At 41.9% G+C, this 25,962-nt stretch overlaps 1 protein-coding gene across 1 annotated transcript; it reads left to right on the forward strand.

Annotated features, from left to right (window-relative positions):
• The first annotated feature begins 11,470 nt into the window (after window positions 1-11,470).
• Window positions 11,471-25,706, forward strand: LOC117872473 (C-C chemokine receptor type 5-like). Its single transcript, XM_034760955.1, has 3 exons — window positions 11,471-11,517; window positions 21,642-21,809; window positions 22,934-25,706. Exon 3 carries the CDS (start codon window positions 22,945-22,947, stop codon window positions 24,016-24,018), a length of 1,074 nt encoding a protein of 357 aa, XP_034616846.1. The 5' UTR covers window positions 11,471-11,517; window positions 21,642-21,809; window positions 22,934-22,944; the 3' UTR covers window positions 24,019-25,706.
• The last annotated feature ends 256 nt before the right edge of the window (window positions 25,707-25,962 follow it).

Consider the following 25,962-nt stretch of genomic DNA (forward strand, 5'->3'; position numbering starts at 1 on the left):
TCTGACAAACCATGCCAATGTTTGCTTTGGCTTTAAGGTTTCAAGTGAACCCAAGTGCATCTCAACCAAATTCGTTGTGAGGTTTCCGTAAATTCTGGGGTCTAGTTAAAGATAGAGCTGCTGCATTTCCTTTGGTTTAGGTGGCTCTTCATTTGAAGCTTTCATCTCTCATTTGTGGTTTTCTTTGCCGAACTCTAGATAATCATTTCAAAGAAAAACTGCAAACATAACTGGTTTGCATGCTACACTTTACATTATTTTTTCCACTAAATTAGACTGTTCAATCTATGAATAAAAATACTGGGCATACTTGAACAAAATGGTTGTAATAGAAATAACTTATCCACATCTGATCGACTAACTCATTCATTTAGGGTAAAATGACTTGCTCTTGGACAAAGCACCCTGGATTAGATAGATGTCTCACAACCCAAGTACAGAACAGAGTTGAAAACATTACCATGCAGCAATATTTATTAATCATAGTACTTGAGATTCATAGATTCCAAGGCCCGAAGGGACCACTGTGATCATTTAGTCTGTCCTCCTTTATAACACAGGTCTTAGAACCTCACCTAAATAATTCCTAAAGCAAATCTTTTAGAAAAACATCCAATTTTGATTTTAAAATGGTCAGTGATTGAGAATCCACCATGACCCTTGGTAAGTTGTTCCAATGGTTAATTACTCTCATTGTTAAAAAAGTCTATGCCTTCTTTCCAGTCTGAATTTGTCTAGCTTCAACTTCTAGCCATTGGATTGTGTTATGCCTTTATCTGCTAGATCAAAGAGCCAATTATAAAATATTTGTTCCTCGTGTAGGTACTTATAGACTGTAATCAAGTCACCCCTTAACCTTCTCTTTGTTAAGCTAAATAGATTGAGTTCCTTGAGTGTGTCACGCTAAGGCAAGGTTTCTAATTCTTTAATCATTCTCATGGCTCTTCTCTGAACCCCCTCCAATTTATCAACATCCTTCTTGAATTGTGGTCACCAGAACAGGACACAGTATTTCAGCAGCAGTCACACCAGTGCCAAATACAGAGATAAAATAACCTCTCTACTCCTTCTCGAGATTCCCCTGTTTATGCACCCCAGGATCATATTAGCTCTTTTGGTGACAGCACAGATTGGGAGCTCAGGTTCATCTGATTATCCACCACGATCCCCAGATCTATTTCAGAGTCACTGCTTCCCATGATAATCACCCATGCTGTAAGCATGACCTGCATTCTTTGTTCCTAGATGTATACATTCACATTTAGTTGTGTTGCAATGCATATTGTTTGCTTGTGCCCAGTTTACAAAGAGATCCAAATCTCTCTGAATCAGTGACCTATCCTCTTCATTACCTACCACTCTCCCAACTCATGTCATCTGCAGACTTTATCAGTAATAATTTTGTCTTTTTCCAGGTCACTGATAAAAATGTTAAATAATATAGGACCAAGAACTAAGCCCTGTGGGACCCCACTGGAAACACACCAGCTTGACGATTTCCCATTTACAGGTCTCAAAATGTAACTATCAGTTAGCCAGTTTTTATTCCATTTAATGTGTGCCATGTTAATTTTATATCATTCTAATTTTTTAAGTCAAAATATCATGCAGTACCAAGGCAAATGCCTTACAGAAGTCTAAGTATATCATGTCAAGAGTATTACCCTTATCAACCAAACTTGTAATCTCATCAAAAAAAGATATTAAGTTAGCTTGATAGGATATATTTTCCATAAACTGATTTTCATTTGCATTAATTATAATAACCTCCTTTAATTCTTTATTAATCATGTCCCCTATAAGCCACTCTATTATCTTGCCCAGGATCGATGTCAGGCTCACAGGCCTATAATTACCTGGTTCATCCCATTTACTCTTTTTAAAAACTGGCACAACATTAGATTTTCTTCTGGTCTTTTGAAACTTCCCCAATGACCTAAGACTTATTGAAAATCTACATTAATAGTCCAGCAAGCACCTGAGTCAGCTTTCTTAAAACTCTTGGATGCAAGATATCTGGACTTGCTGATTTTAAAATGTCTAACTTTACTAGCTTCTGTTTAACATTCTTCAGGGATACTAGTGGAATGGAAAGAATGTCATCATCATATGATGGACTATAGCATCTGTTTTTCCACAGATACAGAATGGAAATTTTTGAACACTTTTCTGCATTATTATTGATAATTCTACCATGTCCATCTAGTATTGGGCCAATACCACTGTCAGAATTCTTTTTGTTCCTAATATATTTTAAAAACTCCTTCTTATTATCATTAACTCTGTTGGTCACAGAGTCCCTTTGTTTCTCTTAGGAACTGTACAAAATTAATAACTTCTTATTTATATTCATTGCTATCAACTTCTCCTTTCTTCCATTTGTGGTATATTATTTTTTTATTTTTATAGCTGCTTTCACTTCCCCTCTAAACCAGTTTTTTTTTTTAAACCAGCACAGCCTTCGTCCTTAAATGTGGGATTATGGCTTTTGGGGGATCTAGTAAGGTGTCCTTAAATGATTCCCCATATCATTCACATTTTTGTTATTAAATTCTTCCTCCCAGCTGATTTGCCTGTCTTGCTTCAGACCCTGCGAGTGAGAGATCCCAGACTCCGGCTTCTGACCCTGCCTGCCTCCTGACACCTGACTCTTTGTTTATCCTCTGGCCTGATTTGGACTCTGACTGTCTGGTACCTGATTTGGCCTGACTCCTGACTCCCATTCTGATCACTAGGTCTGATTGCCCATTGCCCGGTTGTGAAAGTTTGCTCAGACCACCTTTTGACACCCACCCACCCACCAATTCCATCCAACTCCTTCACAGATGATGGAGGGGGTAGGCCGCCTTCCAACCAGCAGCCCCCTGAGGGACTAGGATCAAGTCATCTGCCTACAGGCAGAGAACTTTGCATTACACACCTACTTTGCATTACACACCTATTACGCTACGCAGTGTGTGCTGGAAGCACAGCACCTGTGCAAGCAAGTAGCCCAGTTGCAGGATCAGATGTTACAGCTCACTGCTGAAGTAGCGAGCAACTTGCATGCTCGCAGGGAGAAGGGGTGACACTATGTGCCCAAATAGACCATGAATGATTGGAAACAAGCCCCCATGGTGCCACTGCCTGAGTGATTCTATGGGGATTGTGGGAAATTCCTGGGTTTCCTGAATCAATGCAGGCTGCTCTTCTGTTCCACCCTTGCACATATCCCACAGACAAGATTAAGGTGGGGCTAGTAGTCATCTTGCTCTCTGGTGAAGCGCTCAATTGCGCCTCCCCCCTCCCGCCATTGGAGCAGAACAGCCCAGTGCTTTCGGACTAGGATGCCTTCCTACAAACCTTCATGACCATCTTTGATGAGCTGCATCTCCTCTGAAGATGCTGCCCTCTGGAAGCTTCGCTGAGGCAAGGGCCATCCACCTCCTATGCCATCCACTTCCGATGGCTTGTAGCTGATGCTGAGTGTAATGAGGCAGCCCAATTTTACCAGTTCCACTGGGGGCTCAGTGATGAGGTAAACAATGACATTGTTGAAAACCCTACCTGTCTATGTGCCTTCATTGACCTCACCCTGTGTATTGCCTCTTGGCTGCTTGAATGAAAGAAGGAAGGGAAGAGTGGCCCAACATCCCCACACTTGCCTTCTAAGCTAAGGTCTTGTAACAGACTATACCCCTATGCCCATCCTTTTTATAAGAACATGATACATTTTATACAAATTATGCCTTGTGAGGCATCATTGGAAATTCGTAATCTGCTGAACATTATTGTCCTCATAAAATATGTGTATCGACATTGTATGTAAGGTTATAAGATTCTACTGAATAACATTGCTGTAACATGCTCCACATTTAGAAAAGCAGGCACAAACCAATTACTCAGAAACAAAAGACAAACCAACATCCAAGCCAGGTGTCAAAGTCAAGTAGACTATCACTTAATTAAGCAGCCATTCTTCGTCAGGAAGAAGAGTGTAAACAAGAACTTTACATATTGACAATGGAACAACTGGGGGTTCCTATGTAAACAGACTGGCTGTTGCTGAACCCCAGCTGGACATAATCCTCAAAGAGGGTAGAATAGTATAAGAATTAAGAAAAACAACACATCTCCTCTCTACTTCATTCCTCTCTGCTCACGGCTGCAATAACTCCTGAAGAAACACTGAACTGTGGGAGGGGTCCTGGCTTGGAAACTTTCAGCCAGTAAAAGACTGAAAAGACCATGTGCTTAGAAAAATCTTTGCTTGAATTCTTTTAGCTTGCTAAGTTAGGTACTAGTCTGCATTTTATCTTTTATCTTCTTTGTAACTAATTCTGACTTTTATGCCTCATTACTTGTAATTACTTAAAAGCTATTATACTGTATTAATACATTTCTTTTATTGTTTTATCTAAACCAGGGTGTTTGGAGTGAAGTGTCTGGGAACTTCCACTTGAAGTACCATTGTTTGTGCATATTATTTTCCATTGATGAAATAATGGACTTTCTCTGCGCTTGTATTGTCCAGGAGGGTGCTGGGCAGTATAAGACACACATTTCTGGGGAAAGGTCTGGGACTAGGAAGTTGCTGGTGTCACCCTGTATGTAATTCATGAGTGACTGGCCAAAGTATTCATGTAATTCAGCTGGGAGTGATTTTATGTATTAGAGGCTGTGTGTGAGCAGGACCAGGAGTGGTTTCTCTGACAGAGAAGCAGTGTAAAAGGCACCCCAGGTTAGAGATTTGAGGTGACACAGTTGTCCATCTGTCCAGATTGTACCCTGGGGAAAGTCACAGGCCTGTGGAACCAAGTCCCAAACCCAGGCAGGTCAACCTGAACCGCCAATGTCTGACCCCAGAGAAGAGAGAGTGTTGAGGACAACGGAACCTCTGTTTTTATTGAGAGGGACCAGGACATGCCCTTGCCTCCTGCTTTGCTTGGAAGAACTCAGGAAACAGACTAGCCCAAGCCCAGTAGGGATGTGTGGCCTAGGCACCACCAGAGCTCCGTGGTCCAGAATCACCTCTCTGTCATTAAGTAGAACCTGACCTGGGAACCTCACTGCACTTCCAGTTGCTTCTGCAGTTGCAGGTCTTGGGGCAGGTGCAGCAGATCCCTCACACAAGTAGCAATGATAGACTCAAGGGCTGCTGCCAACTTTAGAAATGCTAAGGCAGCCAAAACCCTGTGGATCCCCCTCTGGCTGAAACCTGCACCAGGCCTGATGGAGACGATTGATGGGTCACCCTTATCATTGGGACTGATGACTCAGACTGTCAGAGGCTGTAGTGGGTGGGAACCAAGAAACAAACTGCTTCAATGTAATCTGCTCCCCATTCTTCCCAATAATTCATGGCATTTTTTGGTTGGAATAGCATGATCCATGATATCCTGGTGGTGGAGGAACATTAGCTTCTCCTTTGAATATTGTCAGAAAGTGTGCCTCCAATGAAGCAATCAGCCCTCAAATGACCCATGCCTGGAGCCCCAGGATGGGAGGAGACCCTCAGAAACAGAAGCCTGGATGGCAGGGGGTAGCCAAGTGGGAGTGTCTCTAGACCAGAACCTCAGTCCTCTCTCCCCCAACAAATACCGCAACTACCTGAATGTGTTCAAGAAGAAGAATGTAGATTCACAACCCCCACATAGAGACTACAACTGTCTGATAGACCTACAGCCTGGGGTAAAGGTGCCCTATGGATATATTCCATATGAACCAGAACTAGAGGTGCTGCATGAGTAAATCCAGGAAAACCTTGCAAAGGGCTTCATTTAGCTACCTAGCTCTCCAGAATAGGTACTGGTCCTCTTTGTGAAGAAGAAAGTCTATAGAGAGGATAGTGACCCATCTATTGTGCATTGAACCAAGTGACTATATGTAACTGGTATCCCTTACACTCTCATTCCAGAATTGCTGGACCATCTGAGGACAGTCAGGATCTTCACAAAACTAGATCTTCAGGGGGCATGCAATTTAGTGCACAAAAGGCCTGGCGATGAATGGAAGATCACTTTTTGTACCCAATATAGGCACTTTGAATACCTGGTGATGCCATTTGGCTTGACCAATGCCCCTGCATCCTTTCAACGTTTCATAAATTACATGTTCAAGGATATCCTGGATCATTACATGATTATTTACCTTGACGATATAGTGGTATTTTCTGAGAACCTGGAGCAGCACTACCACCATGTCTGTTACATCCTGGGAAGACTATGGAAGCATGGCTTATATGCCAAACTAGAAAAGTGCACCTGCAACCAGGCTACCATTGAATTTTGGGGCTGCATCATCTCCCAGGAGGGAATCCAGATGGATCTGCAGAAGGTGGAACCTATCCATAACTAGACAGGAACTTGGAGCCTCCAGGAACTTCAGTGCTTCCTGGGCTTTGCAAATGTTTATAGGAGATTCTCACCAACTTCTCTCAATTACTAACCCTCTTGACTTCCCTCTTCATACAAAGACCAGCTCGCTTTTGACCAGTTAGAGGTCGCCTTCACCACAGCCCCGATCCTGGCAAACCCTGACCCAAATCATCCATTTATAGTGAAGCAGATGTGCCCCTAGGAGCAGTACTCTCACAACTCAGGCCGCAATCAGTTCTGTACCCATGGGCATTTTATTCCTGGAAGCTTACCCCCGTGGAGATAAACTATGAAATACTGGACAAGGAGCTGCTCACCATAAAAACTGCATTTGAAGAATGGCATCATCACCTTGAGGGGGCTCGACACCCAATACAGCTCTTCACCGATCATAAGAACCTCGGGTATTTCTGCAAGGCTTGAGTATTGAATTAGAGGCAGCTAAGGTAGGTCTTTTTCTTTTCTCGGTTCAAGTTCACAATTACCTACAGCTCAGGAAATCAAAATGGGAAATCCGATTCTCTACTGTGGAAGGGGAAATACCACCAGGGAATTGAAGAACCAGCTTCTGAGACCTCTACCTCCTCAAGTCTGGTAATTTGCCACTGCCACAATCCAGCTCTCCCTCTTCCAGTCTGCCTCAAAGGAAGACCTACTTGCCCTAGGATACAGCCCCTTCATTTAATGAGGGATGGTGTAACGGACTTTGAGCACATATTTGTGCCCCCAGAGCACCTCTGACTGGAGATGCTATGGCTGTATTATGGTGCTCCATTGGCAGGGCACTTTATTTGCCAGAAGACTTCCTGCGTGGTTGCCAGTTATTTCTCATGGCCCTGCATGTGGGATGAGGTCCAAGCATACATGGATTCCTGTGAGTGACGTGCACATACTGACACCCTGAACCAGACCCCTTAGTACCCCTGGAGGCCTTGGTCTGCTATCAGCCTAGAATTTATTATGGAGCTCCCTCCGTCTGATGGCTACACCCTAGTCTTGACAACTGTGGACTGCCTGACCAAAATGGCCAGCTTCATCCCCTGCAACCAGCTTCCTTCTGCCGAGACTACTGCACAATTCTGACTGCACAACATGATCCAGCTCCATGGACTCCCAGACCACATAGTTTCCAAGTGAAGCCCACAATTCATCCCTCACTTCTGTGTGAAGCGTTCAGTCTACTGGACATCCAGATATTCACCTCCACTGCATTCCACTGCACACCACCCCCAAATAGATGGACAAACAGAATGAGTGAACCAAGTATTGGAATAGTACCGGTAGTTGAGATGCTTCATAAATTATCATCAAGACAACTGGTCCATGCTTCTGCTACACTCAGCGTTTTCCTACAATAACCCCAACCATGCCTCTACAGGTAGAAACCCCTTCTTTGCTAATTATGGGTTCCACCCTTGTTTTCAACCAGCATTACCAGTAGTCTCCCCAAACCCTGCCATCACCGATTGTCTCTGATTCAATAAGAACTCAAGAACCACTTAGAGGCTAAGAAGATCTACAAGAGGCATGTAAACTGTTGGTGACAAGAAGCTCCAGTATTTACAGTAGGTATGGTTCTCTGCCAAACACCTACAGACCAAGACCTTGCTGCAAATTGGACCATGGGTTCCTGGGATCCTTCCCAATATTCCAGCAGAATAATTTGATTATATTGAAACTCAAGCTTCCCCCGTCTTTCAAAATACACACAGTTTTCCATGTTTCTCTTCTGAAGCCTTACACAGAGATCCCCTTCCCTGACTAAACCACATGACCACCTCCTCCAGTTGAAATCCAGGTCCATTAAAAGGAATATAAAGTGCATGTCACCCTCAAATCCTAATGGGTACATGGCCAACTGTATTATCTGATGGACTGGGAAATTTACAGCCCTGAGAAGCATGCTTGGGAGCCTGCCTTACATATCCACACCACTAACCTGGTGGAGGAATTTCACAAGGCTCCCCCAGACATGCCTGAACTTGCACCACCCCAAAGAGGGACATGAAGGAGAAGTTGATATAAGAACCTACAGGGCTAGAACTGGGAACCGGGGAGGGGAGGTGTGACAGTGTACCCCATAAGGCTTTATGGGGAGGGGGTGCTTATAAATGTATGTATGACATAACTGGAATATGTTTTGTGCTGCCTGTGCCATGTAACATATCTCCATAAGGGTTATGGTCTACTATATCTATTCATCCTATTTGTACACATATATCATTTTCTACTCGAGGTTAAGAATATGGGCTGTATGCTTGCCTGATTTCTAAGTAAGCTTTGTGAGGCATTTGGTCAGCTTCTTTAGGAAGGAATTTGCCAGGTTAAGTACCTGATCAGGAGACACTTAGGGAACAATGCATCTTGGAATGCTCCAATCCACATGAGAAGTCTTCCTGGAGACATGCAAGATGCCATGTGGACAATGGCATCGGCCTGCAAAGACTGAGTCATGCAGGGGCATGTGACTTGCCCAGGTGACTCCAAAACTCCATCTTGGAGCTGGGCTTTGCATAGGAGAGAGGAGGGGGGTCTCCACCCACAAGAGAGAGTCTACTTAAACCTGTGGGAGACCCCTCCAGGTTGTCTTCAGCTGGCTAAAGAAGGAGCCTCTCCACCCCCCCCCCAGGATACTTGAAGGAGACTGAAACAAAGGACAGTAACTACAGGGGGTGTGAGTGATTGCTGGACCCAGGCTAAAAGGAGCTTAGCCTGTAAAAGGGAGCACTCTGGAACTGGTGAGGAAATTATCTGTATTCAGTTTGATTAGGCATAGATCTGTGCATTTTATTTTATTTTGCTTGGTGACTTACTTTGTTCTGTCTGTTACTACTTTGAACCACTTAAATCCTACTATCTGTATTTAATAAAATCACTTTCTATTTAGTAATTCACTCAGAGTATGTATTAATACCTGGGGGAGCAAACAACTGTGCATATCTCTCTATCAGTGTTATAGAGGGCGAACAATTTATGAGTTTGCCCTGCATAAGCTTTATGCAGGGTAAAACGGATTTATCTGGGTTTAGACCCCATTGGGAGTTGGGCATCTGAGTGCTAAAGACAAGCACGCTACTGCGAGCTGTTTTCAGGTAAACTTGCAGCTTTCGGACAGGAGATTCAGACCCTGGGTCTGTGTCTGGAGCCAGACGGGAGTGTCCGGCTCAGCAAGACAGGGTGCTGGAGTCCTGAGCTGGCAGGGAAAACAGAAGCAGGGGTAGTCTTTGCACATCGGGTGGCAGCTCCCAAGGGGGTTTCTGTGATCCAACCCGTCACAGGAGGCACTGACACCTCCTATGGGAGGACCCTGTGAGGCTGGGCCCAGCAGGAAGTATCGCTCAGCTGGACCTGAGTGGCAGCTCATTGCAGCCCACTGATTGGCTGGCACTGGTTCATAAGCCAGGAAGCCATGCTAGAGAGTTGTCTGAGCAACAGTGTAGGCTGCCTTGCTTCAGATGGTGTGTGTGAAAGATCCCAGACTCTGGCTTCTGACCCTGCCTGCCTCCTGATACCTGACTCTTGGTTTGTTCTCTGGCCCATCTCGGTCTCTGACCCATCTCGGTCTCTGACCCTCTGGTACCCAGCTTTGCCTGACTCATGCTCTGTCCACTAAATCTGACTGTCCACAATCCAGTTGTGACATAACTGGGCTAGTGAATCTGCAGAATTGGAGCCTTAATCCCTCAATTATGCAATTAACATGCACTGTCAGAATTCAGAGCTGTAAGGTCTCCATTAAGTTCTAGCTGGAACTGTTTGTTGAAGGTCCATTTTTAGAAAAGAAGAACTGTTCCTTCACTTATTGTAATAATGCTTGCAAAACATCTGAGATGCAGCAGAATTCTCTTCACACAGGAAGCTCCATGTTTCCTAGTTTGTGAAGAAGGAGACAGGGTTAATCACCCTTCTGGTCACAAAAACGGAGATACCGTTATTTTCCATAAGAAGCCTGAAAAATCAGTGAGTATCTTATCTATCTTCTCTCTCTCTCTCTGTCATGTATTAAGTGAAAAGGTATAGTAAATGATTAAGAATTAATACTAATGATGGTGTAATGAAGCCAGGGATGCAGCCTTTCAGAACCATTTGAGCAGGAAACCAGGTAGGAAACAAGATGGGGATTGAGCTAGTTGGGAATGCAGTGGAATGAGATGCTGCCCAAAGCCATCAGGACAAACAGGAGAAGTCTTGTTGAAAAATCTCTGACCAACATTATATTAAAAACAACTCCGGATTTTGGTTTTGAAACTGTTTCTGGAAAACTTTGATTTGAAGATGGCTTCATCTAAGAACAGGAGCACATTAAACATAAAATCCTTCATATCTGATCTAAGGGTATCAGTTTTATCGCATGCCACGATCTGAGCTTGCAACTCCTATTGCACTATGCTGAAGCTGTACCATTTAACATCTTATCACCACATGTAAAGAGGCTCTCTATTGCTTAGAGAGAATTAAAATCTGTGGCAGGAGTGGTCCAGAAAAACTGCACTGGATCTTGCAGTACAAACACTTGGTGTAAGGCCTGCTTTCATATAATGTGCAATTCCATTGTAAATTAGCAGTTGTAGTTATATAGGATAGAGCAGTGGTTCTCCTTTTTGGTACTGAGACCCACCTTCCTCATTAGCAAAATAGGAAGGGCAGGGTGGTCATGACCCTCTGACATCTGGGGCTGTGAACCCCAGGATAGAGAATCTCTGGTGTAGAGCATTATCCTGCTTTTTATATATATCATCCCACTCTGAAACGGTTGTGACTGCAGGACCTGTTAAATTCTTTAGAACTTTTTGAATTGCTCCAATCTGATTTTCTTTGAATCGGTCATATGGGAGGAAGTAGAGCCTAGTAATTAAAGCACAGGACTGGCCTCTGGAGTGCTGAGTCCTATTACCACCTCTGTCACAGACTTGCTTGGTGCCCTTGAGGAATTCACTTCATCTCTTTGTGCCCTGGTTTCTCTTACTCACTGTGCTACTGTAGAACCTCAGAGTTACGAACATCAGAGTTACGAACTGACTGGTCAACCACGCAGCTCATTTGGAATTGGAAGTACACAATCAAGCAGCAGCAGAGACAAAAAAGCAGCAAATACAGCACAGTTCTGTGTTAAACATAAACTACTAAAAAAAGGGAAAGTTTAAAACAAAGCTTTGACAAGGTAAGGAAACTGTTTCTGTGCTTGTTTCATTTAAATTAAGATGGTTAAAAGCAGCATTTTTCTTCTGCATAGTAAAGTTTCAAAGCTGTAGTAAGTCAATGTTCAGGTGTAAACTTTTGAAAGAACAACCGTAACGTTTTGTTCAGAGTTACAAACAGCCTCCATTCCCAAGGTGTTCGTAACTCTGAGGTTCTACTGTACTGTGAAGCTTAATTCATCGATGTTTGTACAACGCTTTCACAGGCACTCTGCTATAAGAATAAAAAGTATTATATGTGTGTTTTTCTGAATATGTTGAGAATATAGGACACGTTGATGCCAAAACAATGCATTTTTGGAAGGTTGGTTACAGCTAGCATCTTGGCTATGTGTGGAATTAATATTGTGTGGTCTTGCTATACTGATAGTTAATGTTCCACTTTTTTTAAATGGGAAGCTACAATGTAAGGAAAAACAGGATCTTTTGATTGTGATCCTTTAAATCAACTATTTGTATTTAACAGCAAAAAGGCTCAGGAACTCGCAATTTTTGCAAGAATATCATTTTGCTTTTAGTGAGGAATATAAAGCATCTGGGTCTTGGAAGTCACCTAAGGGCAAAGCCGGGTTTCATCCAGGTAGGGCCAAACCTATCATTTTCCTGCCAAATATTCAGGGATATGGAACCATACTGGCAAGAGGTAAGTGATTTGAGAGCAGATGTGCTGGGTCTCAATGTTCAGGGCTCAGCTGTCATGTATAGAAAGGAAGAGGCCAGTATTGTCTAAAGGAAGATTGACCTCTAGAAAAGACTTGTGTTGTGCTGATTAAATTCCAGGAAGGGGAATTGGGGCTTGGCTTATACCTTAGAAACTGGAGTAGTAATTTCACCCTGCTCTGAACAGAATGTAGTTCACACTTACTCCATTCCCTTGGGTTTTATTGGCATTATACTCAACTCAAAAGCATTTCTGTCTGTAACACTATAACTTTTGAGCTCCACATCTGATTACTTGCAAAATTTCAGGCAATGTTCTAGACATCAATGGCCAGAGCTCTGTTGGTTTTGGGGAAAATCAGAAAACTGAAAGGGGAGGGGGAATGAGGGACACATGGGATAACTGCTGTTTAGCAGATCCACAGCTTCAAGCACTTCTGCAACTGGCTATAGACCAAACAACTGCTTGGTTGGCACCATTAACATTTTCTGAATAATACAACATCTCATCTCTACTTGTCCTCTCACAGACAGAAAGAAGACAAATAATGGAGTGGAGGGAGAGGGAAATAGGGGAATGCACATAGCCCCTGGTATGGGAGGGGAAGGAGTCCCATAAGCCCCTAGCATTGGATTTAAGGATGAGAATGGGGGGTAGACAGAGCCTGTAGCATGAGTGTGAAGGGGGTATTTGAAGAAGGGAGGGTTGAGGGCACAGAACCCCTGGTGAGGGGATTGGAGGACCTTGTCTGGGGGAAGGGGGCATGGCACACAGAACCCTGGTGAGTGGGAAGGTGTGAATAAGAGGGAAGGGAGAAGCAGGGCCGGCTCTACTGTTTTTGCCGCCCCAAGCAGTGTGCTGAATTGCTGCCCCAGATGGCGGGGGCAGTCCATGTGCTGTTAGGGCGGCGCACATGTTTCCGTAGCGGCAGCAATTTGGCGGCAGCTTCTGTCTTCAGCCGGAACACAGAAGCCGCTGAATTGCAGCCGCGGGCAACTGAACATAGAAGCTGCCGCCGAATTGCCGCCGCCACGGAAACACGCGTGCCACCCTAATGGCACATGGACTGCCCCCGCCATCCACGGCGCCAATTCGGCCCGCTGCTTGGGGGCCGCCCCTTGCAGATTGCTGCCCCAAGCACCTACTTGGAATGCTGGTGCCTGGAGCCGGCCCTGGGGAGAAGGGGGCACACATAACCCTTGGCAGAGGGAAATTTGGGGAGCTGTAGGGAGTCCTGGAAATAGAGGGGGATGGGTAGGGCCAGCTTAGGGGTGGATGGGCAGGGCAGCCATCCTGGACACCAACATTTGGAGGTGCCAAATCGACAAGTTTTGTATGAATGCACATGTCCCTTGTGTAGAGGCGCTGAAAACATTTATCTCCCTGAGCAACAAAACACTTACGGTCAGTCCTGGGGATGGGATGGTGGCACTCGGGGAATTTCAGGGTGGGAAATGGAGGGATATGAGGATCCCCTAGTGGGTGAACATGCCTGGCCTACACAGGATATAAAGTGTGTGACCTTCCAATTGGTAACACAAATAGAGCAAGAGAAGGGTGACCCTTGCTTTCTCCCCAAGGTTGGCTGGTCCTATGGGTTTCCCTGCGGAGATTCCTAGTGCTCCTTCTGCCCAGAGAGTTACTCCCTTAAATCCAGGGCAGAGATATTGAGCCACACCTGCTGGGAGGAACCAACCATCATCTCCTTCCAACGTCTGCGAAGAGGGTGGCTCAGTATTTGATTTCATTTAGATTTGGGGCTTACACAAACTCCACCTGAAAGTGCATCCGTGCAAAGCTCTAGCTGCCCTTGACAGACTTAATCACAATAACCATTTAGGATTTGTTAAAGGTAAATTCTCCCCCCCACCTCCAGACCTCATCCAAATCACCAGTCACGTGAACATTGCACCTTAAATCAAAGAACACCATCACCTGTTAAAAAGGGGCCTCCACTTGTTTTACTTATTTATCCATTGGCAAGGGGAAGCCTTGTGTTTGGACCCTGAAAAGGGAAGGAAAACTTGGGTGTGTGTTTTTGTTCTCTGAGCTAGCACTGCTGATGAGGGAAACTCCACCCTCTTATATGGCTTTGTTCTCTTGTAGTGTTGCAACATTCATTCTCACTGACTGCTGTGAGGAGGTTTTGACCAAACCGCCTTTGGAAATGTAAATCAACTTAGTTTCAAACTCAGCGTGCTCCTTGAGCAACGAGCTGTGATGCCATAACTGAGTCAGTCAGGCCTGCAATTCTGAGACCCTCTTGCTTCAAGTGTCCCCAAATGCACAACTTGGGAAATATCTGCTAGTCATATAGCACCATACCATACTATACCAAACAGAACATAAGAACGGCCATACTGGGTCAGACCAAAGGTCCATCCAACCCAGTATCCTCCCTGCCGACAGTGGCCAACGCCAGGTGCCCCAGAGAGAGTGAACCTAACAGGTAGTGATCAAGTGATCTCTCTCCTGTCATCCATCTCCACCCTCTGACAAACAGAGGCTAGGGACACCATTCCTTACCCATCCTAATAGCCATTAATAGTCATTAACCTCCATGAATTTATCTAGTTCTCTTTTAAACCCTGTTATAGTCCTAGCCTTCACAACCTCCTCAGGCAAGGAGTTCCACAGGTTGACTGTGTGCTGTGTGAAGAAGAACTTCCTTTTATTTGTTTTAAACCTGCTGCCCATTAATTTCATTTGGTGGCCCCTCGTTCTTATATTATGGGAACAAGTAAATAACTTTTCCTTATTTACTTTCTCCACACCACTCATGATTTTATATACCTCTATCATATCCCCCCTTAGTCTCCTCTTTTCCAAGCTGAAAAGTCCTACCCTCTTTAATTTCTCCTCTTAGCTGCTTAATAGATGCTAAGAGGAGACAGACAGTACAAATGTTAATTTTTCTATATTTAACAGTGTTTTACAAAAATTGAAAGAGAAAAACCATGATCTTCTTGCTGCCCATTGTTCAGCTCATCACACACAACAGCTCAAGATGTGCAGGAACTAAACTCAACATTGATGTACAAAACCTAGTTTTAAAAGTTTACAGCCATTTTAACATTCACTCACCAAGAATTCATCAGCTTAAAGAGTTTTGCGAATTTGCTGGAGTAGAACACAGTAAAATTCTATGTCATGTAGTCACACATTGGCTGTCACTTGTACCTGCTATTAACTCAGTAGCAATGTGTTGGAAAGAGCTTACAAGTCACTTTCAATCTTTGGAGACATATGAATGTCCTAGAGTAATATGGGATAGTTTTGGAATGAAATTGCTGAATTGTACTGTTTCTTCTTGAGCCGTGCTCTAAAAATATTCAGACACTACTAAAGCTCTGGAGTCAAACTCATTCACAGTAACTTCATTGTTTAAATTGATATCCAGTGTAGACAAGAAACTAAAATGCAGAATAAATGAAAACATTTGTGGTTATGTTGTGACTTTCAAACTAAAGAATCTCAGTGAAAGTGAATGAAGGAAGTGTGAAACAGAGGTTCTGCTTTTTTTTTTAACAGCGAGCTCAAAATTATTTACAAAATAGATATAACCTCAGTGAAAACAGTGTGCACAAGAAACTGTCTTATTGGCAAAAGTGTTCCTTTGAAGAGTTTCCCGAAGCTGAAGCATGCAAAACTGATAAGGTTACTGACATGGATGAGTTATATGAAGAATTTTGTACAATCTAAAGTCATTTTGTCTCCAGAGTTTCTAGATTGGACAAGTATGGAAGAGAAATACTTTAATTTTCAAGATGACAAACCCAACTGGAAACAGAAACCTCAAGAATTTGAAAAAAAACTAGGTTCTTACATACTTTCTATTTCATGTAGCGAAGCATATGCTGAAAGTATTTTTGTTAATGAATTCCACATGACAAGATGACAGATCAATTGGAAGTGGACACAGTGAAAGCCAAACTACAGAGTTGCTGAACATTTGAAAATGCTGAGTGCAAGGATGTTTCCAGGCCTTGAAGGGGTAAAAGCTGGTGACAAGTCCCCTTCTTCAAGGTCTGAAGCTTTAACTAGATTGACGTCTAAACCATCTAGCCACCCACCATGTACACAGACAAGTCAGAAACTGCAACAATACCCAGCAAAAGTGGCCTATATGTGTGGAAGGTGTGTGGGAAGATGAACAACAATGACAAAATTCACATTTTACCCCCCCGCGAAAAGTACCCTGCAGGCTTCCCCATCAATAGCTCTGCAGTTTCAGCAGGTGGGTGGAGAGCAGGAGGGGAAGAAGCCAGGAAGATAGCTGTCTTCTGTAGAACCATCCCCCCAAAAGCCTGTGGGAACTAACTGTGCGAGAATATGGGTTTCTTTGGGGATGATTCTGCAGGCAGCATTTCCTAAAGATGCCTAAAATATGCATCCCTGGTTTACTGTTAAGTGACAAGCAGACAGACCTCTTTTCAAGAGCTGAACACTCTTCTTCTCTGAATGTACACAAGCAGAAATAATTATTAGACTCAATTTCTTAAAAAATACATGCAAATAGTGATTTCCTTTGCAATTTGTTTAGAAGATCCTACTCCTTGGAATCTTTCTTAACTAAGAATGTCTGTTTGGATGAGAGGAATACATTTCATGCAGGTATTTTAGAGAATATGTTTCTAGTTTTGTACTCATTGCAAAAAGTTGATACTTTATTGCAGTGGTTTTCAAGTTTTTTTCATTTGTGGACCCCTAAAAATTTCAGGTGGAGGAAAATCTTAGACAAAGTCTGCGGACCACAGGTTGAAAATAACTGCTTTATTGCATGCATTTGTCTACTCACCCACATTTGATTTGCATATAAGATAGAAGCAGTTGTGGTTTAGCCTTGGAGACAGTGTTTGAGAGAAAAGGGCAACAAAAATGATTAGGGGTATGGAACAGCTTCCGTATGAGGAGAGATTGATAAGACTGGGACTTTTCAGCTTGTAAAAAAGACAACTAAGGGGGGATATGATTGAGGTCTATAAAATTATTACTGGTGTGGAGAAATTAAATAAGGAAGTGTTATTTACTCCTTCTCATAACACAAGAACCAGGGGTCACTAAATGAAATTAATAGGCAGCAGGTTTAAAACAAACAAAAGTAAGTATTTCTTCACACAACGCACAGTCAACCTGTGGAACTCTTTGCCAGAGGATGTTGTGAAGGCCAAGACTATAACAGGGTAAAAAAAAGAACTAGATAAATTCATGGAGCATAGGTCCATAAATGGCTATTAGCCAGGATGGGCAGGGATGGTGTCCTTAGTGTCTGTTTGCCAGAAGCTGGAAATGAGCAACATGGAATGGATCACTTGATGATTATCTGTTCTGTTCATTCCTCCTGGGGAATCTGGCATTGGCCAATTTCAGAAGACAGGATACTGGGCTAGATGGACCTTTGGTCTGACCCAATAGAGCCATTCTTATGTTCTTATGAGAAGGATCTTGATACTAGAGCTCTGCTTTTGTCAAAATTTCCTCAAAAAACATACCCTCTGAATCTCCACCATATGAAGGTTACATGATCCAGAGAAGGGGAACTGTCACCAATGCGTTCTCACAACAGAGCTATCTCTAAACACAAAACAGGCTGAGAGACATCCCTCAGAGATGGACATTATCATCCCTACTAAACAGGGTCTTCACATAGTGAAATTCTCCAGACAGATTTTAAGATTGGTGTTGGGGGATGGAACTTTCTCCCAAGTACTTGATTTCTGCCCCCCTTCTCCTTTACTTCTCAATGGTTTATCTCTTTTCATGGCAGACAGGCTCTGGTTATCCTGCATGCTTCAGTAGAGTCGCTTCTGTAGACAACCCTGACAGACTTTAAAGTGAGAGCAACTGTACACAAAGTATAATAAAATGCTGAGGCAGACAAAATTGGATTCTGAATTAGGGAACACTTCTACTAAATTTTGATACAAGGTGGGTCAGGTAATATATTTTATTGGACCAACTTCTATCTGTCACTCTAATATCCTGGACCGACTTGGCTACAAGAACACTGCATAGAACAAATTTTGACACCAGCAGCCTAAAAGCAGAACGTTTCATATGTCAGTTTTTGTTGGTTTGTTTGGTGTTAGATTTTTGTGCTATGTAGGATATTACAGTAGCTCATAAGAGAAAAGCTACATGAGATTGCCATCTATCAGCCTCTTCACATATTGAGAAGAAGAGAGCCTGATTCTGCTGCAATTGTGGGAAAACAGGTGACTGTGGTAGAGTTTAGCACAAAAAGCTACAAGAGAAGTAGCCCCTCTTCATTTGGTGGAAATATATAGTTCACGGAAGTTAATGGACAAGCTCCTATTGACTTCATTAGGCTTCAGCTCAGAACCTTATGTTTCTTAATGTGCCATTCAGTGCTCTGGATCACCCAATCCTGCATTTCTACCTGAAGCAGTAGAAGCCCCTCAGCTACAAAGATGGGGTCTCAAAACTTATTCCCACCTGTTATCTCAGTCTGGTGAATGTTTGGAGATTCATCCAACTCTTTCAAACTCATCAGCCATCCTTGAATGCAGATTGAGGAGAGAGACATTTGAGGTGATTGTCCCACATCCTCATTATCACTGAAGCTGGTTGGGGGGGAAACCAAAGGGCTGAAGGAATTCTTTTTAAAAAAATAAATAAAATGTTGGCGCATAGTAATTTTGGGGGTAAGGGCAACCCTCAACATTTACTCTTTTGCCTTGCCAGCAAATTCAGGTATAGCGGACCCTGAAAACTCCTACTAGTAAGCTCAGGCACAGGGCACCCTCAAAACTCACCTATTAGCAAATTTATCTGTGAGCACTATTATGGAACCCCTGGAAACTCATCTCATCAGTATGCTCAGAAACTAAGACACGTGAAAACTCAGATCTCTTGAATGGTAGGCTAGCTCTGCATGAAGAAGCCTGAATGGGTCCATTGGACTTACACACAGAACGATTTTGGATTTCACATTACGAACGTCAATTGTAAAGCATCATGAGAATAGGAACCACTGAAGCTTCTGAAATGAAATGACACGTTCAGAACAAAAGCCTGGTCACAATGTTCTTCTGATTATATCTTACAGACAGTTCTGCCACAGTGTTCTTATGGGATTCTTGACAAGTCACATAAATCAGACTTTTCACAAGAGATCACTAAGTGTGTTTTTTTTTCTGGGTACCCAGCTTGAGACCCCAGGATCTGATTTGCAGAAGTGCTGAGCACACACAACTGCAACTGAAATCAATGGGAGCTCTGCTTTGAAGTGTTACATATTGCTAAATGGTCTGAAAAATCAGCCCTAAAGATCTCAAATTCAGCACACAAAATGAGTGGACATTATTTATCTTAATCTTTCTATGTCTGAGTTCCTCATTTGTAAAATGAGGATAATATCCTTTACCTCAAAGGGATGTTTTGAAGATAAACTTATTACTGTTTGCGAGGCACTCAGATGGTCTAGTGATGAGCACCATAAAAAGTCTTAGGAAATTATTAATTATGTGTTCAGTGCAGGGCTTGGACGGTGCACAATAAATAAAACATGGGTCCATGTATTAAATGATAAGTATAGTATTGTTTCTTAAGTAGATACCAGTAAGCATTTTATCTTTATTTTTCTTGTAACTATTTTATGCCTTATTACTTGTACTCACTTAAAATCTCTCTCTTTGTAGTTTAATAAATTTGTTTTACTGTTTTATCTAATCCAGTGTGTTTAAATTAAAGTGTCTGGATAACTATTTAAGGTAATAAATTGGGATATTATTCCCTTAGAGGAATAATTGACTTAATATAGTTGTACTATCCAGGAGAGCACTGGGCAATACAGGACATACATTTCTGGGGGGAAATCTGGGACTGGGAGTGTGTTGGGGTCAGCCTGGGGTAATCTTTAAAGCTGGTAAGAGCCAAGGTGCGGCTGACTGGCTGCAGCAGAAATAGACATGCCTGTGAGTGATTTACATGCTGGTGGCTGTTTGTGAGCAGTCCAGTTCAGTGGCTACAGTAGCAAGGTATTGAAAAGGGCACCCCAGGTTACAGGCAGGAGTGACACAGCTACTCATTAATCTGGATTGTGCCCCAGTATGTCACAGACCTACCTTAGGGCTCTGAGTTCTATGAGCCACTTTGTAGCTGAGTGCGTTGACAGGCAACCTTCATTCTGACATTTCCTGACTTTACAGTGCAAGACTTTGCAGCCTTAATGTTCTTTTAATGTGGGATTTATTTGTAAGTAATATATTTTTGGTTAAACAGGCCAAGCAAACCAGAGGCTGTACAATGTTTAACCATCAGCGAGAGAGGGACACGAATTAAGCACTGAATGAAGAGTTCCTCTTGATGCTCGCAGATGGGGCCACAACGTCACTGGGGAACTGTGCAGCAAATCACCTCCTGAAAGATTGTACAGTCACAAAGCTGAATTCCAACCTAGCAGGGAAAATACAACAAAAGATGTGTGCAGTATTAACTATCACCACCGAGAGTTTTGTGTACTTTGCTCCTCCACTGAAACTGTTATTGCAGATGAGGTGGCAAACATCACACCCAAAACTTCTGTCTTTTCTCAAATATAGTACAGTCATTCAAAACGCTACAAGGCAAGAGTATTTGTAGCCTTTGCTCAATCATGAAAGATGCCTCAGTATTTACAACCTTTTAATTTGTTTTCTGTAAACATTTGTATGAGTTGTTTGGTTTGCAAGAATGTTCGCAGAAACTAGTGTAGATGCATCCACACCACAGTACACAATGGAAAGGCCTTAGTCAAACCCTCCTGTTTAGAAAAGTTGCAGTCATCTGAGCAAGGAGAGGAAACAATATCATGTGACTTACATGACCAATTGCACAGTACAAATCCTTAATTATAAATAATGAATATTCAAAGCTATACTCATAGTGAATAATTCATGAAAAATCCATAGGTTGAAATATTTTGCATAAAACTTTTGAATATTTTTTAATAATGAAATTTATTTATTTATTTATTTAAATGTATTTAAATAGCAAAACTTGTTCACAAATAATTTGCAAACAGCTGCTAACAGTTTTCCTAGCTCTGGTGTTACTAATGGAAAAGATCTATTAAATCATTAACTCCAACCAACTTTCATACCCCAGAGAGTAGGCATTTCTGATATTGAAGGAATAACATGTTAGCGTTCAGGCAAAAGGCCATTGCAATAAGACAAAATAAAATCTTAAATCAAGTGGCTCATTATAATCTAGTATTAAATGTCAGCAGAATCCAGTAATTAGAACAAGATAATCAATCCTAACTATGGATACATTCAAAATGGACATTGTAAGAGTATTTTTTTAAACAAAAGATTTAAAATACAAGAATATGGCACAGAAAATATGATCGTTTCTAAATAATTAGATGTCATTCGGGGAGGAGTTTGAATATCAATTTATATATTGTGAATTCTCTTGCAGGTTAGCAGCTGAGCACAACATGGTGAATATTCCTTGGATGCTAGAGAACAGTGATCGGTTTTCATTCAAAGTCTACATATAAACATTTTTCACTGTTTGGATTTGTTCTGAACTGCAAGAGAGGTTCTGGCTGTCTAACCTCCTCTTCCACATTTTCCCAGTTAACAGGTAAATCAGCTATTTGTTGTATACAAGGAGATTATCACAAAAACAAGAACAAAAAGAGAGCCTGATTCTCATTTACAGAAAGGCCACTTGACATTGCTCTGATGATGTAAAAGGTCCTTAAAGTATGTATGTATGTATATATATATATATATATATATACTCACTTTCTTCAAGGCTTCTTTGTATGACAACAGCAGTTTAAAGTCACCTGGGTGTAAATGAAAATAAGTCCTAAAGACAAAGAGGAACAATTTTCTTAACTGAAGAGTACAGGCCTTATTCTCATTTACACAAGGGCCCCTTTAATCCACTCTGATACTATAAAATTGGGTATAAATTTACATTGATATTAAGGCCACTTTATATTGCCATAGTGGGATAAATGGACCCTAATGCCAGGCCCTTATTTTTTCCTGAGCCAATGGAAACCAAATACGGAAGTACAGAGAAGTCCTTTTACATGAGAAATTTAAGAACTTGTTGAAAGAATAAGCATTAGAAGTAGACAAATAATTTTCAACAAACAATATTTTGCACATTTTTGCCTGTGGAATGCTACTTAGATGTTCTGCACCCAGAGCCTACCAGTGCGCACACACTCGTGGCTTATTGCTTTGATGTGGGCTAGTGATATCTGAATGTGGTTCAGAAAGCTGAAAAATATTAACTGTTTTCTCTTCTTTTCTGTTGCTCTCTTTTTGGTTCATTCTAACACTTCTGAAAACCACTTATTCCACCTTCCTAGCATCCCAGCTCGGAACTAGCTGCCTCTGCTATTAGTCAGTCGGCAATTAGTTTTCACCTGTGCTATGGTGCCACATGGTTTACTGAAGACAAACACTTCTCATACATAGTACAAGTGGGAAACAATATTTATCAAGTTCAAACAGCAAGTTAATTCTAAATTCGTTGTTAACGTGATCTGCAATTTTGTTTTTACCTCTTAACATCAGCAGTTATCCTGCTTACAGCAAAGGGTATTCTAAAGTGAAAATCAACACGCACAGTACATTTTAATGGCTGGTACAAACATATGATTATATAATACAATGTATTTCATTCCTGTGTTTCACTGTGATACTATACAGTACCCTGTAAATAATCATCCATTTCTTCATTCTTAGGCCAGTGCAAAATGAACACTTCCACCAGTGAACCGGAGATGGAGATACAGACAACAACGTATTACTATGAACAGTTTGATGCAGCACCATGTTCAAATAATGTCAAACAATTTGCATCCCACTTTGTGCCACCGCTTTATTCCTTGGTGCTGATATTTGGCCTGGTGGGCAATGTGCTCGTTGTGCTGATCCTGATAAAATACAAGAAGCTGAGAAGCATGACTGACATCTATCTGCTGAATCTGGCAATTTCTGATTTGCTTTTTATTTTTTCCCTGCCATTTTGGGCTTACTACATAGCAGATGAGTGGCATTTTGGAAATGCAATGTGTAAAATTCTTTCAGGGGTCTATTTTGCTGGCTTCTACAGTGGAATGTTTTTCATAATACTTTTGACAATAGATAGATATCTGGCCATTGTCCATGCAGTGTTTGCTTTAAAAGCTAGGACAGTTACCTACGGCATCCTCACAAGTGTTGTCATTTGGGGTATTGCAATATTAGCCTCTCTTCCAGGGTTTATATTTCATAGTGTTCAAAAGGAAGGTCCTCGCTGGACTTGCAGCTCTCATTATCCATCAAATTATGAAAAAGAATGGAGGCAATTCCTGATTTTAAAGATGAACATCCTGGGACTTGTCATTCCATTTGTCATTATGATCTTCTGCTACATAGAAATTATAAAAATATTACTGAGACGTAGGAATGAGAAAAAACATAAGGCAGTCAGGCTTATTTTTATCCTAATGATTGTTTATTTTATCTTCTGGACACCATACAACATTGTTGTTCTCATATACACGTTTCAAGATTCATTTTCCCTAAATACCTGTGAGGGCAGCAGTCAGCTGGAGATAGCAATCCAAGTGACAGAAGCTATTGCAATGTTCCACTGTTGTATCAACCCTGTGATCTATGCCTTCGCTGGTGAAAAGTTTAGGAAATATCTTTATACCTTTTTCCAAAAAGACATTGCAATCTACCTCTGCAAACACTGTCCAGCTCTTCATGGTGATAAATTAGAACGGTTTAGCTCCACATATACCCCATCCACTGCAGAGCATGATATCTCCATTGGTTTGTAAAGTGCATTAGAAATATATCTAGTAAAAGTTTCATCCTCCTTTTAACTTAAAATGTTGTGGAATTAATCAGATTTGTATGGTCATTATCCTTAAAAACTGTACAATCACAGTGGCTAATTTTGTTGTGGCATTGCAGTATTTCTCATTCTCTATGCAGTGAATGCTATCAACTCCACAGGAAAGCTAAATACTGCTGTTTGATAAGTGTCCACTTCAACATGGAATCCAATGTAGTAAGATTTTGTTTTCTGGATGTTGGCCAGTGAACAAAGTGTCAGTGTGGTTTCCTCCGGAAATATAATTCAGAAGATGGTGTGAAGAGGGCAGAGAATGAGGTATGTCCTCACTCAAGAACCAGTTATCTATATGCAAAGACTATAAGAAAAACTCTGGGAGGAAGGCAGCTGTCGGAGAGTGTTTTGGCCATTTATATGGAGCTTGATGTGCCTTGTTTTACTTCAACATTTTTCATTAATGGGAATTTATGACAAAAGCAGTTTTGCAACAAAATAAGAATAAAAGGATCTAAAATTACCATGAATTTTAAAAAATAGTGTTTTTTTTCATAATATAATCAACTACCTATATGGTAGGGGGAGGTTTATTTACAGATATGCTGCTACCCTATTTTTCCTACAGGGCAGGAAGACCTCTTAAATCGCCATGAAAAAGAGGTTTTGGATAAACAGGGGAATAAAAGATTGTGCACATTTCTGTTGAGGGATATGACTGACCTTCTGTTAGCCAGAATTGCAGCAAACAGGCCTATGCTATTAACCAGTGACTATCTCTTTAAAACAATCCTTTCCCCTTGACGATTGCATTACTTTACCTTATTTAGAATTCAGTTTTACGCCTGTAACTTAAACATTCAATTACTTATCTCTTTAAGAGCCAACTTTTTTTAAAGGGGCTGTGACATAGTGTGAGTAATCTTAGGCTGACTCACCACTTAGTAAGCATCCCTACATGAGGCAAATTAGGGGGATAATTGGCTAAAGACTAAATGATTAACCAGTTTACCAGGTGGCTCATCTCATCAGCTGAGAACAGCTAAAAGGGAGAGATGAAGAGAGGAGAGGGGTAGGCTGCAAGGGAGGGCCTGAGAAGCCCAGGGTCTCAAAAAGGTAAAATCTCTTCTCCCCACCCTCACCCTATGCATAGGGAGTGTAGTAGAGAGAGAGACCCTGGAGCATGGGACCTGGTGAAAGACCTGAGGCCTGAAGCACAGTTAGCAAAGCCAAGCCATGTTATGAGCCAAAGTCAAGCCCCATGATAAAGCAAATGCCTGCTTACAAATTCACTGTCTGGTACATGAACTTGGCAAAAACATGTCTGACATTGCTAAAACACAGATGCTCCTAAGAAGTACTGGACACTGGGTATTCATAAAGGCTAGTACAGGTTCACCCCAACATAGAGTTATAGCATAAACAAAATCCTGGGAGATGGTACAGGAACACACCGACCCCCAGTTAAGACAAGGATAGGAGGACAGAATGATGGGTGGAGATGTTTTGTTTGAACCAGCAGGTACAAGGTGTAGTGTCGATAACATGTTGGTAATACATCTGAATTGTAATACGTAACTTATTGGCATCAATGTATAAAAGAGAAATCAAAGAAGGGGCACCTTTGTCCAGCCAAGGGGGCAGCAGAAAGTCCTGCTGCTGACTGAGCTGAGTCAATTATCACAGGCATACATGTGTTAACATACCTGTAGACACGGATCCAGGGAGCTAGGCCCGTGCTTCGTCGGCAATAAACCTGGCCGAGTGCCTTCGCCCCCGAACCAAGTCTGTGTTTTTTCTGGGTAGTGCTATCTATGTCTGCTGGCTCCAGCACATGTAGAGAAGACACACAGGCATGCCAACTGACAACAGGGAGAATGTAAGAACCTTGAGCTTTGGGAAACTTGTTCTGTTGTAGTCACACTGTAAATAA

Source organism: Trachemys scripta, chromosome 2, assembly GCF_013100865.1.
Source record: "Trachemys scripta elegans isolate TJP31775 chromosome 2, CAS_Tse_1.0, whole genome shotgun sequence".
Classification (NCBI taxonomy): Eukaryota; Metazoa; Chordata; order Testudines; family Emydidae; genus Trachemys; species Trachemys scripta.